This window comes from Anser cygnoides, chromosome 25 (assembly GCF_040182565.1).
Source record: "Anser cygnoides isolate HZ-2024a breed goose chromosome 25, Taihu_goose_T2T_genome, whole genome shotgun sequence".
NCBI classification, from domain to species: Eukaryota; Metazoa; Chordata; class Aves; order Anseriformes; family Anatidae; genus Anser; species Anser cygnoides.
In genome coordinates, this window is record NC_089897.1 from 1,986,820 (window position 1) to 2,004,564 (window position 17,745).

The 17,745-nt window shown below is 48.5% G+C and overlaps 1 protein-coding gene across 6 annotated transcripts in view; it reads left to right on the top strand.

Moving 5' to 3' along the window:
• BRPF3 (bromodomain and PHD finger containing 3) overlaps positions 1–17,381 on the top strand; it is a 30,324-nt gene extending 12,943 nt beyond the window's left edge. For 5 of the 6 annotated variants that reach the window (XR_010826583.1, XR_010826584.1, XR_010826582.1 and 2 more), the window contains exons 7-14: positions 893–1,159; positions 1,329–1,805; positions 4,185–4,278; positions 7,030–7,127; positions 9,175–9,272; positions 11,201–11,355; positions 14,061–16,812; positions 17,187–17,381. Coding sequence is in view for 1 of the 6 variants with exons in the window: in XM_048070903.2 (XP_047926860.2) it covers positions 893–1,159; positions 1,329–1,805; positions 4,185–4,278; positions 7,030–7,127; positions 9,175–9,272; positions 11,201–11,355; positions 14,061–14,244 (1,373 nt within the window). In the remaining 5 variants the exon portion in view is untranslated. Of the gene's footprint in view, positions 1–892; positions 1,160–1,328; positions 1,806–4,184; positions 4,279–7,029; positions 7,128–9,174; positions 9,273–11,200; positions 11,356–14,060; positions 17,121–17,186 lie in introns of those variants that run through there. The other variant, XM_048070903.2, reaches the window with a different exon arrangement.
• The last annotated feature ends 364 nt before the right edge of the window (positions 17,382–17,745 follow it).

Here is a 17,745-nt window from a genome sequence, read left to right on the forward strand (position 1 = left end):
AATCATTATATGCTTGTGGCTTGTTACAGAGCCAACTCTGTATTGTTCAGGGGTTGAGACTATTTTCCTTCTCAGTTTCTGTGATTCTCTTGGTTGCAAATGTGACAAATAACGAGGGAGAACTGAATGAGAAAACTAACATGGTTTCACCCCTGTTTGAGGATTGCGCAGGAGGTGCAAAGCCTTCCAGGGTATGCAACAAATGGGCAAAGTATAGGCCAGCTAGATTAGACGGAGCCCTAAGGGCTGGGAGGAGATGATGTGGCATTACGGTACTGGGACCCAAGCAATCCTTCTAGGTGAGACTTTCCATTCACAACGTGACCCCAGCCATGCCCAAAGCCAAGATCAACATCTCAAGAGGCAGATCCCAAGCACCGGTTGGCGATGGTGTACAATTGCTTTGCTAAACTTAGTGCAGAACACGGCTGCCATCCAGCACTCGGAGCTTGCAGTCTGTGATTCATTTCCTAAATGTTTCAACCCCCTTAAATACAGATAGTCTGTTACGAAATTCGGGTTACTGTATGATAGGGCAGCCCTCAGCTGTCTGCCCTGCTCCAGCAGTTGCTGGCACTTCAGCAGGCCCGTGAAGGACCTGGACTGTGAGCTGTCTTGTGTAGGGTGCAGACACGTGTTCTTCCACTGCCATCCCTGGGACAGTAATGGGAACTGGAGGGCAGTGCAAGTTAAATCAGCTGCTCTTTACCCAGTGGAAGGAAGTCCGAGCTCCAGGGCTAATAATTTGTAAATCCCCAAACTAAAGCAACTGGTTCATAAATAGCATCGATGGTAATGAGGCATGGCTTTGGTCCCAAATAGCAGCAGTGGAATTCTCTTCTCTGAAAAGCCTTGCTCCTTCCCTTCACTGTTACAATTTCTTTTGCTGCAGTGGATAACATCCTCCTGCCAGAGAACCGGGCTCACCTCTCCTTGGAGGCCCAGCTGAAGGAGCTGCTGGAGAAGCTGGACATGGTGAGCCCCATGCGGTCCAGTGGTGCCCGGACGCGACGCATCCGGCTCCTGAGACGGGAAATCAACTCCATTCGGCAGAAGTTGGCCCAACAGCAGAACAAGACCATGCCCAACGGGGAGCCTGTGCCATGGGAAGAGGGGCTGGATAAAACGTTGAAGGAAGAGGATGAGGAAGGGGAGAAAGGTGAGAGGTCGCAACAGGATTTTACTTCTAACTTTCCTAGTGCATGTTGAGAGCCAGCGCCTGCTGTTCCTCCTGTCTGTGGCTTTAGTGGAAGACAGGAGTGACCCTGGGTAGTTTTGAGAATAACTCTTTCTAAAATGTTCAAGCAGATTCTTTGTTCCTTTATCAGATGATGCCAAGCCCCCGCACCCTCCCACCCTGGAGCCCACAGGACCCGCACCCTCCTTCTCGGAGCTGGAGTCTCTACAGGACCCTCCGACGCTCAAACCCATCAATGAAAGCAAGTCCTTGAACCAGCTGCAGAAGAAGGTGATGTCGGACAGGGAGTTCTTCGACAAGAAGGCGCTGCAGCGGGAGAGCCAAGCCTTCCAGCGCCTGCTGAGTGACAACGGCCTGAACGGACTCGCCTTGCCGCCTGCAGACACCCCCACCAGCCCCCCCTTCAGTGGCGTGGGCCGACGGACATCTGTCCTTTTTAAAAAAGCTAAGAATGGGGTGAAGCTGCAGAGGGGCTTGGACTGCTCCCTGGAGAACGGGGAGGACCATGGGCAGAGCGACAGGGAGCGACAAGCCCGGAAACGGCCGCAGAGCAGGAGTTACAGCGAGAGCGATGGAGAGAAGTCGCCCAGGCAGGCAGGACAGAGAGGTGATTCCTGGGGAGTTCTCTTCCTTTTGTACACCTGGAAACTGCTAGGTAGGGCTGGGAGAGTGGGAGTGCTGAGGCCGGGTATATGTGTTTGCATGTGAACTGCTCGCCTGAAACTCACTTTGTGCTTGGAAGACACACAGTCGCCAGAGCCAGAAGTGCCTAAGGAAAGCCTCACCTCTTCTGCAGGTTCCTAAAACGGGGCAGACAAGACATGTCCACGATGAGTTGCACCTCTTTTCTCCCCTGACTATCCTGGAGTTTGTGGTAACTTAGTTCAGCTCTAGACAGCTCCGTTTTAGACATTTAAAGGTAACAAGATGAAACCCAAATTGGGTTACAAGTAATTCTTCCTTTCACCAGTCTGCAGGGCTGCTGAGAGAAGGAGTTTGCCATTTTTTGTAGAGCAAGCCACCATGCCCAGCTGCTTGAAAAGATGTTGAATGGCCTGGCTGGAGATTCCAGGGTCCGTAGTAAGGGTTGAGAAGTGTTGGCATTCCTGTCCTCATGGGAAACTTTGCGTCGAGTTCTACTCTGAGCTGAGGAGCGAGGGTTTCCTTCTGCAGAAGTGATGTGTTTGTTTGGAAGTGTGCAGTGGACCGGTAACACAACACTTGTGTAAGACGAGATGGTAAACACTGCTTTTAAACCAAGCTGTACTCTCAGTTCTGAGACTCAGATAAAATTAGTGAGAAGACCAAACAGGTTCCTTTTCGAAGGAGACCTGTAAACAAGAATAAGCAGCTGAGATCAAATTTAGAAAGATTCAAGGTGAAAAGGAACATCTGAGTGACAGCAATGTGATTTCTTTCCAATTCTGTGTTAACAGCCATCGTGGGACAGCTCCCATGTGTAAGGCTTGACAGCCCATACCTCAAATACCATCTTAAAGTTATTTGGCTGTCGAAGGTTGTTCGCAAATAGAGAGTGGGAGGAAAGCAATTGCACATTGGGGTTGACTTACCAGGACAGGTTAAAGGAAACGTGAATATCTTCTCCAAAGAGAGGCTGCTAGTTGAGGGACACACTGTCATTGTGTGCCAGTAATTAAAGCAGAGAGGAGTTACCCACAGTGGATAAAGCTCTGAATGAGAAGTTGAAATTAAAAAAGGAAAAATACAGGAAGGGTGCTGGAAAATCAGTGATAACTAGGCAGTCATATTTTTCCTCTGCTGAAGAAGCACTGGTGTGTTTTTTTTCCTGAATCGCAGCACTGCTTTGGTGATTCAGTGCCTTTGACTGTTTCAAACACAATTGTTTCCTCCTAACTGGAGGGAGTGTCTGGTATGCCAGGTCACTGTTACCACAGAGGCAGGTCAGCGTGATCGGGGTTGTCAGACCAAGGTGTTGCCCAAAAATACACTCCCTGTGGCAGCTGCAGTGTTAAAGCTGGAAAAATAATAGTGGCCTTGACAAGATTTTGCCCTTTGTGTGGCTCAGGGACTTCTGGGGAGCCTGCAGGAAACCTGGGGACTGTTGGACCCCTGTGCTGTGTTTAGGATGGGTAAAGGCAATGGTTGTCTGCCTGCTTGTGCCTGCTCTGCTTTTCCTGGGGCAGTGTTGGGTTGGTGCTTGGTCTTGGGGGTTTTTCCTTCTGCACCCCTGGGAGGTTTGGTTCTTGTCTAAGCCCAGAGGTGAAGCCAGCTCCCTCTGTAGGTATCCCTCTGATGCACGGAGCAGGAAACCTGGCAGCAAAGGTAAGATTTCCAGTGCAGTCAGTGCCTGGGGCAAGGAATTGAGATATTCCACTGCAGTGACATTTGTACTGGCCTGAGAGGAAGAGGGGGGGCTCCTACCCAGGGGGAATTTGCTTCCTCGGTGTCTGCTCTGCCTGTTGGAAAATCTCATTTTCAGATATAGAAGCAAACAATTTTTCCTAGAGAAGTTTTGTTCTCAGCACGGAAGCTGTAACCAAACAAGTGACGGGTTCCTGTGCCTGCTGCATGGGACCAGCCTGGGAGCCAGGCCTGGGGTGAGGCAGGGATAAGTCAGTGTGAGGCTTCCACGTCTTTTCCAAATGCACCTGAAGCCAGATGAGCAAGGGCCTCACTTCCCAGCCTGTGTCTGGCCTTGCCCGGTGAGCTGCGTGCTGCGTGGAGCTCTCCTGTACCATCCCCAGGCACTCCTCCAGCACTCGCTGCTTCTTCAGGCAGCCCAATTTCCCACGTGTGGGGAGCAGAAATACCTCTCACTGGTCACCTTCGGGTTCCAGCTGAGCCTGGGCAACTCAGAATTTCCCTCTCCTGTTGAAGCACTCAGCATCTTTGTGACTGCTCCTGCCTTTCCAGGTCAGCAAGCAGGGACCCTACCCGAGTTCTGGCAGCGTTTCTGTGTGTCGTTGCTGTTTCTTGGGGCTGATTCCCATTTGTCTCCTGGCAGGAGTGACCAACGGCTTTGCGAAGCACGCAGAAAACGGCTCCGACTCCGAGTGTGGCTCAGGCCTGGGCGGCGGGCTGGTGCTTGAAGCCTGCAGGTAAGACCCTGGGCTAAGCTGCTCCCCCAGAATATCTCCTCTCTGGATTTATTGGCCTGGGTTTGTCTTTCAACTTCTTTGTTTAAAACCCAGCCCAAATAGTTATTTTATGTGTTGAACCTAAAGAAAAAAGCTTCTCAGGCTCCATCCTATCCTCTTAAGCTCTAGGTCCCAGAGCACTGCTTGATTTTTCAAGCAAATGGGCATCTGTTACACTCCTGTTTCTCAGTACGTAGGCGTCCTCTTTGCTGATGCGTATCTTCCTGCGGTTCTTGAGAGCCAAGGCCAGAAAACCCTTTGATCCCAAATGGCCAGCCCAGCACCACAGGCAAAACTGAACTTCTGCCACCTACTGAACGGCTGCTTTCTTCCTTCCAGAAGTTTAAAAGCAGAACTTTAAGGCAGGACCGAACAGACTGAAAGCAGACGTCTGTATTTTGGTCAGATGCAGCAGGTACCGTGGTGCCATACCCATTTTCCGGGCTTATCTCCCTGTCCATCCCTCCTCACGCTGACTTTACGCTTCACAACCCTTTCACTGCACAGTGAAATCCGTGTCATAACAGCGTTGTGCCAAAATCGTGTGCAGCGTGTGCTGTGAGTGCAGGCTACAGGGGCAACTAGGGTTGATGTGGGTAATATTTTCAGTGCCTTAAACAGGTCATTGCCCTCTGCTTGTCTTTGATGGTCCTGAGGGTGATGGCCTGTCAGTAGGGAAGTACGTTCAGTCACTTTATGCGTCCTTCCAGTGCGTGTGCTCAGTTAGTCCTGTAAAACCCCGGTGCAGTGGTAGCTGGGCACTTGAGATCGTAAAATTCCCCGTGCACACCCATAGTTAGGACTGAGACTACAGTTTGCTGTGTAACAAATTATTCTGCAGCAGGGTTGAGTCCCAGGAGCATTTTTGGAATGAAAACTTCAGTCTGCTTTGCAGAGTGATCCTAAAAGTTAGCTGTCAAAAGAGGTGTATAACTTGTACAGCTAAGGTTTGGTTAGTGTCTCCATCATAAATCGGTTTTCAGAGGCTTAAAATTTGGCTACAGCACAGCTGGTTTGGGGTTGAAATTGACATTTTAACCCTGGAGCAAACTTTGGGGGGATCCCTGTGTTCTTCATCCAGAACTTTTGGAAAAAAACAAATGTGTGCATGGTGGAGCAGCAAACAAGAGGAGCTGGCATTTTGTTAGTTGGCCTTTTAACTCATGAACAGCTTTGTTTAAAACATGGTTTGGACGGAAAGATAAGCCATTATGTGCCTTAATTCCTTCAAGTGGTTCGGCAAGTACTTGGAAAGGCCCGAGGCAGCAGGCAGTGCGAGCAGTGTCCTACGGGTATGCAGAGCTGTGTTTTTGTCTCCTTTCCTGGTGTTGCTCGAGGGCCTCGTGGTGCCCGTGCCTGTGGAAAGAGGCCAGGCCTGGGTTTGGAGGGAATGAGCTCTCTGCGAGGGCAGGAAGTGGTGGCAGAGCGATCCCACGTCCACTGCCAGGGGCTGGGCAGCCCCAGGGGAGCAGGCAGCGCCCCGTGAGTTACCTCCCTTAGCAGATGCTGAGCCCCTTGGAGGCAAAGGGCCTCCGACGCTTCTCTGAGCTGACATCCACCCACCTCCTCCTCTCTCCCCTTTTCTCTGGGTTTTGTACCCAAATCTACAGCGTGATCATCACTGCCTCTTCTGTAAGTCGGATATTGCCACGATCCCCACGCAGGTCTCACAAGAAACTATTGCAGTAAAATACTGTAAGTCGAGAAGATGCATCGATGGCAACAGAAAGCGGAGAGCTGGATTCATGCTGGGTTGTAATGTCATTTAAATGGGAGCCCTTGAGTCATGCAGAAATCCTTCACGGGGTGAGGATGAACTCAGAACAGGACAAGGAGCCAGAAATTTGCTTTCAGACCGTGTCTCAGTCTCATGGCCCTACTATATTTACCTCAGTTTCCCCATCTGGAAGTGAGAGAGACAAAACTGAATTCACAGGGGAGCATGGGGGCTTGTTAGTTGATGTTTGCAAAGTACTTTGAAGATGAAAAGTGCGATGTAAGTGCTTATTATAATAATTGCAAGCAATTCACATAGCAAAAATTACATTAGAGCTATGTGACACCCACAAAACAAGGAATTAAAAACAAGCTGATGTCTCATGGAGAACTTGTACAATTATTCTATTTAGGAGCAGCTCTGTTTACTGCTTTTTCTCCACTCTTTCTTTTTGAGCACCAAATACACTCAGAATGGGGTGGTTATTAGAGAATTGTAAAAAAATAATTACGAGAAGTGAAAAAAATACGATTGCCTAAGATGGAGATGGTCTGCTTTCTGAAACGTGTGTAGTAGGGAGGTAAAAGGATGTTCAGAACTTGGGCTGATAGAGTTCAGTTGCTGATAGATTGGCATCGTACCAGAGGGCTGCTGTCCTCTCTGAAGTCTGCACACAACCGGGTGAGCCCACGTGAGTGCTAAACATCACGGCATCACCTCTCCAGCATGAAGTCCGTGCTGGGTTTCTTCCTCACGTTAATAGTGAGGTTTGTATGAGGCCCCCCTCATCACTCATGGAAAAGCTGGGGTAACGTCCAGCATTGCTGCACCAGAAGAGACGTTTTGCTGAAGTATTCGGTGTTCTTTTCACATCAGGGATGCACCAGTGCAGTGATTTTCCACTATTTTAAACAGGGGAATCCATTTATTTGGCTGTGTGTTCAAGGGTAATCTGTTTTTTCCTAATGCCCTGCTTTTCCTTTCTGTTCTACCAGTGGTTTGATGCCTCCCAAGCGAAGTCGAGGGAAGCCAGCTCTTTCTCGGGTGCCCTTCTTGGACGGTGTGAACGGAGACTCTGATTACAGCAGCTCAGGTGAGAGCGGCTCACAGGGACTCTGCTTTGGGGAACACCTCGCTCCTGCCCCGCAGCACGACAGGGCTGAGACCCCACCTGAAGCAGGGGGAGCAGGTCTCAGGGCGTGTTGGGAACCAGCCCCAGGAAGCACGCAGATGGCACGGTCAGGATGCTAACCTGCCCGCGTGTTATCAGCCTGCTTTTTACCAATTTATGCTGTTGCATAAAAGGTTTCTCCTGCTTTCACTTTTGCTGATTGCTTGTGCCCTGTGTTCTCCTCAGATTTTCTGTTGGTCTGGTGTAATGTGTCTGGCACGGCCTTCTTCAGATAAGGGACTAGTTCTCTTTAATGTTGCTGCAATACAAACAGTAAATGATAATTACAAGAGAGGTCTCTCTGGAGATGACTTCATAGCTCTTCCCTCTTGTATTGCTATCCTTGCTTTCAAGGTCTTCGTAACAGAGTCATTGCCTTTGTCAGACTGCGCTGTCCAGTAGTGTAATTAAGTCACACTCCTCTAATGCTCCCCAAGGCAACACACCATTCTTCCAGCACTCACATGGCCAGATTCTCATCTTGGTTACGGTGTGTCATTGATAGAGTTATTGCCGGTTTACGCTGGTGTCTCTGAAAGAAGAATTCAGCTTTGGCATCCCGGTATGCCCGTGCCCTTCTGTACAGCTCCTGTGCACTGGCTCCTGTCTCCGCGGGAGCTGTTATCATCCTGGACCCTTCGTGCTCAGCAATCTGCTTTGGAGATAAGCTTACAGAGAGGGGCTGGTATCGGGAGAATTAGAATCACACGATTCTGTGCTTTATAACATCGTTTCATTAACAGAAGAAATGCACTTGGAATGTAATAACGGAGAAGCGCATCAGATCTGCCTTGGCAGTGCTCTCATTTGGGTTGTATTCTGCGTATTCTAGATTCAGTTTGACTTGTGGTAAAGTCGGAGTATTGACCATTCCCCCCAGAGGAAGCACTGCTTGCTGTAAAATTCACAGTAATGAAGATTGCTCCTTTTCCAGGGCCAGGAGCTAGCAGATGAGTTATTCATGTCTTGAATAGATCTCCTGCAACATTTCTGACCCGAGTTTGAAAAAATTGGTAGCTAACAGACTTCTGTCAATGAGAAGCGGGCATTTCCTACAGAGATCAAATACTCTCAACGTACGTGACATCAGAATTGGCCGGGTATTTGTATTTACAAGGAATAAAAAGGAGCTCTCTGAGCAGAGATCCAAATCAATCTCAGATACAGCTTCATCAGTTCCATTGAGGGTGGATTTAGCTTGGTGGAGCGTAATGGACCAAATTCATCACTTTTATACCCATTTGATTTCAAAAATGTTACAGCTATTCATTTCAAAGCTGAGTTTGGTGAACCTGATCTAATGGAAAGTGTCCCTGGGGGTGGAACTGGACGGTCTTTAAGGTCCCTTCCAACCCAAACCATTCTATGATTTCTCTGATGTTATGATTCCACATGTGTGCATGGGCTTAGACCTATGATTTAGGAGAACAACTGTCTTAAGGCAGAACATAACTTTACGGACAGACCATAAAAAAGGCTGGACATTCACTGTAGCCAAGCTATATCTCAAGGCACGTTAAATTTATCATAAACGTACTGCAGAAGAGATGCGTGTCTTACCACGTATGGATGTGGATACCAAATGTATGTAGGTTCAAACAATAAGTGGCTTTCCATTTTGCTCTCTGTCTTTATTAAGAGAAATGGTTTGGAATTGTGCATTTGTGCACGTCACTGACTAAATTTATGCTTTTTTGTGACAAATAAGTGGACAGCAGGTTTGTTCTCAGTAAAAGTGAAATTCCAGCTCTCTGCTTGCTGCCTAACCAAACAGGATAAAAAAAAATTAAACAGAAATACTGTCAACGTGTTTTAAGTGCAACAAGTCGTTCAGCTGCTTTAGCTGATTGCTACCAAGACAAGGCGAGCCATCAGGACTGGGTTAGGTGACAGGGTGGTTTCTTGCATTATTGCAACCTCCGTGCTGGTACCTGGGCCCTTGTAAGCCATGCCTCCTTCTGTCCCTTAGGCAGGACTCTCCTGATGGCCTTTGAGAGTCAGGCTGAGCTGGAGCCCTTGGAGCTCGTGTGGGCCAAGTGCCGTGGCTATCCCTCCTACCCCGCCTTGGTAAGTACCTTCTGCTCTCTTGCAGTCTGTAGCAGCAGCGCAGGTACCGCAGAACACAGTGCCAGTGTGCAGTGTAGCCAGACAGAAAAGGAAAGCTTCTGAAAATCATGCGATATGTGGGTTTTGTTTTTTTCCCTTTTCACAGTTTATTTTCCCTGTGCTCATTGTTTCAGAGCCCTCTCCTCTCCCTCTCCTCTCCACAGTACTATAGGAATGAGAAGACTTAAATTTTGTGAAGGCAGGCACTGGGTGCCACTGGTGTCTCACTGCCCATACATTTTCTTACCCAGTGAGCACAGCTGTATACGTAGGTGCCCAGCTGGCCTTATGGTATATATAGATCCTCTTGCAATAGCTGTGTGTTTGACTTGAAAATGAGAATGTATGCATGTTTCGGAACCTAGTCCTTTAAAAAGTGTTTAATTGATATTTATCCTTTTTTAGATATTTAACTATTACTGTGAAATCCATAAACTTGGCTTCAGTGAGCACCATGCTCAGTTCCAAAGTAGGATAACATGCAGCTATTGCTCGGAAGTGCCAGTAGCACTGCAGGCTTTTAAGTGCTTGTTAAGTTATCAGCAGAGAGAGATTGCTGAAGTAAGTATATAACATTAGGTAGTCTGACCGTGTCTTCTTGTTTCTGCTCCTTTTCAATATATCCCTTGAGACGCGGCTCTTCCAGCCGTCTCTGCTCCATGTAGTTTCTGCATGGCTGCAGCCGTTCCCCGAAGTACCTTTATGGTTGGGATCACTGAGAGAGACAGCGCTTGTGACTGCTGAGAAATTGCAGGGGGTTGAAAGCAAGTGTAGTCGTCACGGAAATTATACAGGTCTCTGCATCCAAACAGCAGAGCTGTGAAACCATGCGTAAGCTGACACAGCGTGTATGCCCGGCCGTGGCTGAGTACAATTCTGATGCTGTCAAAAAGAGCAGATTCTGCTAGAAGAGTGACCCTCATCCGTGCTTTTACTCTGGGTGGGAATCCAGAGGAGAGAACAAATTTGGATCTGCTTGCCGTATTGGCCAGCCAAAGCATTTTGTTGATCATGATGTGGCTACAATCAAAATTAGATTGTGCTTTAGCATGGCAAGGTTGCCCAAAAATAAAGCTTTTTTTTTTTAACAGCAATGTGTTGTGGTGGTAAAGTGGCTTAATAAAATCCTACAGCTGGCCAGTGTCAAAGCCAAGCTGCTTTTTCTAGCCCTTAGAAGCCAGGATCAGGAGGCAGAGAAGACCTAGTATTATATCCGCCTTTCGCTGCTTCATTCCCCTCCTGTGATCATCTAGCACAAATGTTGGACACTGACATTTCTGCTTGATATAGGGACAATTGATGCATTTGTTGTAATTTCTCTCCAAAATGACTCTAGTCTGCGTTCCCCTAGCCTGGTAAATCCAGCATTGCTTGTCAGTTCTCTTAAATACTGGGTCTGATTCTGATCTAATAACAGCATAAATCTCAGCAGTGCCACTAAACTCGATCGAATTGCACCAGAATGGAGCTGTTGTGAAATAACATTATGCCTGCTGAGTACAGCAATGGTCTTAAATTTATTGCACAGGTTTGGAGAGAGGGAGGGAAATCCTTTGCTGAACACAACCATGCTGAGTTTGTGCTTAATTACCGATTAGCATAAATGCATCTGCAGCCACACAGAGCCACATACTTCTGTCCTTTCACGTTTTTTTTTAACATCAGGTGCTTGGCTGTTGGGCTGACTGGTTTCCTTTCCAAATTGAAGCCTTGAGGATAGGAGAATTTGTTAAAAAGAGCTGCTGAGATAGAGCAAGCAGTTTGCTTACCCATCCTAAGTAGGTTTTAACCGTCTAGCTTGGATAGATGGAAAGAACAGGAAAAATAAATGCATTTTCTGCAGTGCTTGAAGGGCTTTGTGCTTAAATATCCTTTCCCTCTGTCACTAGATAATCGATCCCAAGATGCCGCGTGAGGGTTTGCTCCACAATGGAGTCCCCATCCCAGTCCCGCCCATGGATGTGCTGAAGCTGGGGGAGCAGAGGCAGACAGAGGCAGGCGAAAAACTCTTCCTCGTCCTTTTCTTTGACAACAAGAGAACCTGGTGAGTGCATGCAGACAGGCGGGGGCCTGTGGTGAGTGCTGTGGCAGAGAGGGAAGATTTAACATAATCTTTGGTGTATGGCAGCGTACAGAAGTTATTGTTATGATGATGTTATGTGTAAATCAGAATTTAAATATGCAGCAATCGAGAAAAGTCTAAATGGGGAAGCCGCTCTGCTTTTCCCTGGCCCAAGAACATGACATTTGACCGCTCCATTTGCATGCTGAGCAGCACGACAGCCTTCACCCAGGGGTCACAGCACCACAAAAATACTGAGACACATGAAGAGCCAATTTAGTGGTCAAAATCTATGGCAAATTATAGGGAGCGTTTTACTTCAAAACACAAGCAGACTCGGCAGCCAGTTTCCCTGCTGCACAAAAGATTTGCCAAGAATCTCCAGGGTAACATTTTCAAAATGCTGGATTTTTTTCCATATTTAGACCTAAACTAACAGCCTGAGTCTTCAGAGGTAGCGATACCTGCAGTTTTCAAATGAAGCCGTGGAAGATGGAAAATGTAGGTGTGTAAGCACCTGGTTGAGGGCAAGTGAAATATCTCAGAGCCTTTCACTATTCTCAGACAGACTGAATCTGCTGATTTTAGTGTCAGTGGCTGACCAGGCTCGTGTGGTAGCAGTAACCCAGACAGATACAAAAAGCCACAAACCAATGAAGTGCCTTAAAAATGAGCGATAAGGCTCTGAAATCAGCATGTGAAACAATGGGAAGCTTGTGAAATTGGAGCATTGTGCTGGAAGAGGTGAGTCCCCGCAACGAGGCAGGCAGCCGTCTGCTGAACCTGCTGGATTATTTAACCAGCAAATGCAACAGGAACCAAGCAAATAAACAGTAACACAGGAGTTGGTGTCTGCCTGCTGCTGGGATCAAAGATCTGCAGGGTTTAAACTGAGGACAAAGCAGATGCTGAGCAGTTGGGGTGCACATGCAAATGGAGGAGAGAGTAGACTTGCCTATTCTTCTCTTTCCTCTATAAAACGAGACACCAACAGTCTAAAAAGGAGCCTCACAGGACTTCGAGAGCCCTCCTCCTCCTTCGTCTCCTTGATGCAGTCTTTACCTGCATCCCTGGAAGGGATTCTAGGGAGGTAGCAGCCCTGCGAGGGTCAATATTTCTCCTGAGGGCAGGGAAGGGCTGGAGGAAGGAGGCGAACGCTGCCCAGAGGCTGTGCTGCAGCTGGAGGGAAGGTTCCTGGGGAGAGAGCAGAGCCAAATGCACAGCAGGTAAAGCAGCAAGGGGAGCCTTGCCTCCTGCGTTTTGGGGCTGCAGCAGCGCTTTGTGCAGTTAAAGAGGTGGAGGCAAGGGGCAAGACAGGCAGGAAAAGTGTGTGCTCTCTTCTTGGGAAGCTGAGAAGGGTTGGGGTCACGTTTGCATCACCTTATGAGTATCTTCATGTCCTCTGGAGAAAAGAGGTGTAAAGACACACACACCTGAGGCTTGTTATTTGTACGCTGCATTGTTTCACTTTCCCTGATTACCGGAACCTCCCGATAACAGGGCATGTTCTTCAAGGAGGTACTAATGATTTTTAGCTGGAAATCAATGGCAGTGTCACACTTCCCCTCGCTGTAGTCATCAGTTTTGAAAAATCTAACTCCAAGTTTGTAATTGAAACTACCTGCCCAGTAAAAATCAACATTTCCTCTATTTTGCCTTGCTGTTACTGAAGACAGAGCTCGAGTGGTTCCTGACATTTTTAAGTGGCCACTTCTTAGATCCTTGAACACAATTTGTACAAAGCCAGAGCATCTCAGCAAAGTCCTAAGACCCCGCTTAGTGCCAGATCCAAATTCTGCTGACTTCAGTGAGGCTGCAGAAAGGTCACAAAGACAAAACTTAGCCCCTCATCTTCGTGGTGAAGGTGCGCTTTGCTGCCCTGGGTTGGCTGTGTTGGCTGGCTGGGAGACGCATTGAACCGTGGCCGAGATTTAACTCCATGGGGCTGGAGTTCATTAGGAAAGATGTCGTGTTTCTGAGTGTGCTAATTAACCTGGGCTAACGACTGCACAATAAAAACTCGTGTAGACGAGGCACTTGCAGTGTTGGTCATCGTTTGGTTGGGGTCAACTTGGGCTTGGAGCGTGTCTCCTGGAAGCTTTGGATGATACTCCGATCATTGTACTTGCCCAAACCGTGATGCTTACAGACTCCTGGAAGAAGGCAGAGCTGTCTTGGTGATAAAAACTTTCCGCAGTGGAAGTCCCTGTACTTGCTCTGTGCGGAACACAAGTTTCCAAGTTTCCCTGGAGCTCCAAGGAGAATTTACAGCCTCGAGGAAGGACAGTGGAGAAAAACCTGTGCTGATGTAGGAAGGCATTTTGGCTGCAGTTCTTCCATGGCCAATGCAGGCATTTACACCTTCATAGTGTCATTGTGGGGTGTTAATTTAAAAAAAAAAGGTAGATCATCTGAACGTAGCTGCTCCTGGGGAGATGACAGCCAGTGACTAATTGCAGCTGAGACCTGCGGGGAGTGCTTGAGGAGCTGGAGCACTTGGCCTTGTCTTGGAAACTCTTGGGACAACCTCCTTGTCCTGAGCCAGGCACCTCGGAGCAGTCAGCCTCCCGCAGAGAGCTCGGGTGTGATGTTGCGAGGTCAGGATTCCTCCAGGTATTTGCTCTTCTTTCCCCGGCCTTTCTCTTCTCCCTTGGTGATGGGGGTTTTGTGCTCTCCTTTTATCGCAGGCAGTGGCTTCCGCGTGACAAGGTGTACCCCCTCGGCGTGGACGACACCGTGGACAAACTGAAGATGATGGAAGGCCGAAAAACCAGCATCCGCAAGTCTGTGCAGGTGGCGTACGACCGAGCCATGATTCACATGAGCCGCGTGCGGGGAGATCACCCCTTTGTTACGTCTAATTATCTGTAACGGGTCAGGGTAGCCAGTCCTCCTCCTCCAGACCCCGCGCTCGCCAGGGGGGTCAGAGCAGACCGCTCGGGCGCTGAGCAGCCGGGGGCTCGCTGCCGGCGGGGAGCGGGGCGGCTGCCACCCCCTTCGTGTCCTCGTGCGAGGTGCGCCGTTCCCAGCAGCCGTCAGCACTCCTCGAAGTACCCTGACACGTGCCAAAAAGCCTGTCCAGCTTCTTTCTGAATGTGTCTCGCTGAAGAGCTGGCAGGAGATGAAATGTATTAAGTCTACAGGGCCGGGAGGAAGGTGTTGGGAAAAGCTGCTGGGCGGCGGGAGCCAAGGTGAGCTGATGCAGCGAGCAGAGCCCAGCGCTCGGATGTTCGGACCCTCGCCCCTGCCTCCCCCGTGCCACCAGGGTTCGCAGTCATCAGCCAGCCCTGAGCGATTCCCGGGAACCCGTCACCGCTGTAAGCAAACCAGGATCCTTTATGGAAATCCCAACTGGACTTTTCTCGTGCCAAATTTACCCTGACCATCACTGGCCTTTTTATTTTTTTTTTAGATGACATTGCTTGTCCCATCATGTTCAAGGAATTGTGGCTGGGAGTTAGTATCACGCTGTTCCTGCCTACGTACAGTGTTTTCATGTTCGATTTCTTGCATTGCATTTAGAAAAGTTTGAGATATTTTGGTAACCTTCCCCTCTGCTACACACACGTACATGCACAGATGCACAGAGCTTTAAATATAAAAAGCAAATTATCTGCTTTTTTTTTTTTCTTTTTTGGTGTGTGTTTATGTCCTAGAAATTTCTTTGGTAGTTTCAGATTTAAATTCTGATTTCCATGACTGTGCTTGTTCCAGTCACGTTTCATATCATGGTTTAGTACAGAATTGAGTCTATAAGCAAAGATAACTTCCTTTTTTGAAGAAACAAAACTAATTTTGGAGGTGTCCAATGAGCTAGAGCAGCTTTGCAGGCACTGAGGTTGATCAGGGTTGGAGGGAGATGCATCGTTTGTGTTGTTTTATGCACATTTGGTGTGAGGCTCCTCTTCCTTTCTTCCTTCTTTTCTGTCTCTTTCAAGTTTTCCTCGGGCTTGGTTTGGGTTGAGACCAAGCACCAAGTAGAGCACACAACCATTTTGCCTTTTCGCCTTCTCTCACACACGTCTGTCCCTTCCCTAGTGTGTGGGTCTCCAGCGTTGTCATCATTAAAAAAACAAATAAACCCAGCTCTGCTGACAACCCCTGTTTTTTTTCTGGGTTTGCACGGCAAAAACAGGGACAAACGATGTTCGGAAACAGATGACAAAACCTTTTCTATTAGCCAAGGACTTTTGATTTCTCTGATCTCTTCTGTTGTGTATCCCTCTTTGCTTTCCCATTTTAAGAACCAAAGGTGCAGAGCAAGATTGTAGATTGAATATCACCATTTCGCTTTTTAACTCGATATTTTTTTATTATTTTAACTTTTTCATACTGAAGAGAATGTGGGGTCAAAATAATAATTAATAATAATTAATAATAATGAATAGTGGGGAGTAATCACTGCCATTTCTACTTGGTCTACTTTTTTAAAATACCACTTCTTATACATTGGGACACGGAACCACACTTTAAGGAAGATTCCTGTAACATATAGAGATGGGGCATAGGATTTTGTAATAATAATAATAATAACGCCTACGGAGTGTGGCTAGGGAAGGATGTTGTGTATATAGTTGTAAGATATTGTTCTAAATTATTTAGACCTATTGTCACCATTCTTGAAGTCCTCAGTTGTGTTGCTGGGTCTTTTATATGCACACGGTGTAATTTATTTCGAGGAACATACACTTTTCCAGGTGGTAGCTCAGCTGTGGACTTGTGACCTGTGTATATGTTCTAAGATCTTGGGATTTGTTTGTTTTGTTTTTTCTTTTGTTTTTGTTTTTTTTAATGACATTTTAGGATTTGGATTGGCTAATATCCTGCTGTTGCTACGGGACCTAAACGTTACTGTCAGTCTGCTGTAAAGCACAGATTGCTCTATTTATTGTAGAAAGTGAGTTTATTTGCTTTCTAGAACTGTTTATATCAGATGGTATAAGAGAGGTAATATGAAAATCTATGCTTGTAAAGAAAAGAACAAATGCTAATTTTACCTACTATAATCTGACTGTCTGAGACTATATTTTCTCTCTGAGAAATAAATGTTCTAATGTATAAAAAAAAAAGAAAAAAAGGAGTCCGTGCTAGTGTTGTCCTGACGTGCGGGCCTCTCGGGTGCACGGGGATGGCAGGCAGAGGGTGCTGATGCTGCGGGCTCTGCTCTGGAAAATGCTGTTTCTTCCCTGGTTGATGGGAGCCGAGGGAGCCTTCCCAGTCCCTCGGGCTGGCTGGGGGGAAAGCGAGGGTGTCCCCGGCTCCTGCTCGCTGGACGCCCGCGGCCGTGCGCTCTTTTCTTCCTTTCCTTCAGCAGAGGATGCTCGGCTCGCCCGGTGCCAGTGCAGGCGACGCGGATGGGCGTATGGCCCCGAAGAGGATCCACGGGGAAGGAAGACACGGAGGGACTAAGCCCTGTGTCGCCTCGAACGTCTCCTGCAGGTGAGTTTTTCCCTGTGCAACGCATGGAAGCGTTGGGTTCTGCATGATGGGATCCCAGCCGGCACCGTGCAGGGCAGCCCTCTGCTTGGGGCGGCTGCAGAGCCCCAGAGGGATGGCAAGTGGGAAATGTGGGGCTCGAATCCCATCTCCTGGCAGTGCTCGTGGCCCTTAGTGGGCCTGGGGGCTCCTGCAGTGCAGGGCCACGGGCTGGGAGGCTCGCCAGCAGATGGAGACAGGAGCCGAGCGAGCGGCCGCAGCAAGGGCTGGGCTCTGCAGCATGGCTCCTCCGAGCATCTCCCTTCCCTAATGAGCATCTCCCCTAACGAGCATCTCCCTTCTGTCTTCCCTAACGGGCATTTTTCCTCCCTGCACAGGGCCGTGCTGCTGCGGGCAGTGGCACACCACCAGGACCCTCTGTGCAGCCCCCGGGCTTGGCTGCAGGCTGCTCTCCGAGGACACAGGTATGGTTCCCATCCACTGCGAGCGCTCCCCGTGCAGGGCCAGCGGTGCAGATTTCCTGCTCTGATGCAAAACCCCGCTGGAGCCGAGGGACTTTTTCCCTTCCTTTTCCCCACCCCGCTATCAGAGGACCACAGCACCACAAATGGCACGGGGGCGGTGTGCGCGAGGAAAAGGGTATTTGGGCTTTGCAAGGGGTCGGGTGGGTTAAAACAAAGCCTTGCCTCTGTCTCCACCTGAATTTAATTTAAAGGGAACAGCATGAAGAGCTCAAACACGATACCTGGGGCAGCTGAAACGGGGCAGGGCTGTGAGCCTGACGGCAGCTGTGGCTGAGGGATATGGGGGAGCTGCAGCAGCATTGGGCACGGCTGACCTGAAGGCCCCCAAAAAAAACACAAAAAAGCACAAAAAAAGCACAGCTGCACCGGGTGTGACTGCTCCGAGCACCCATCCTGCTCTTCCAGTGCTGCC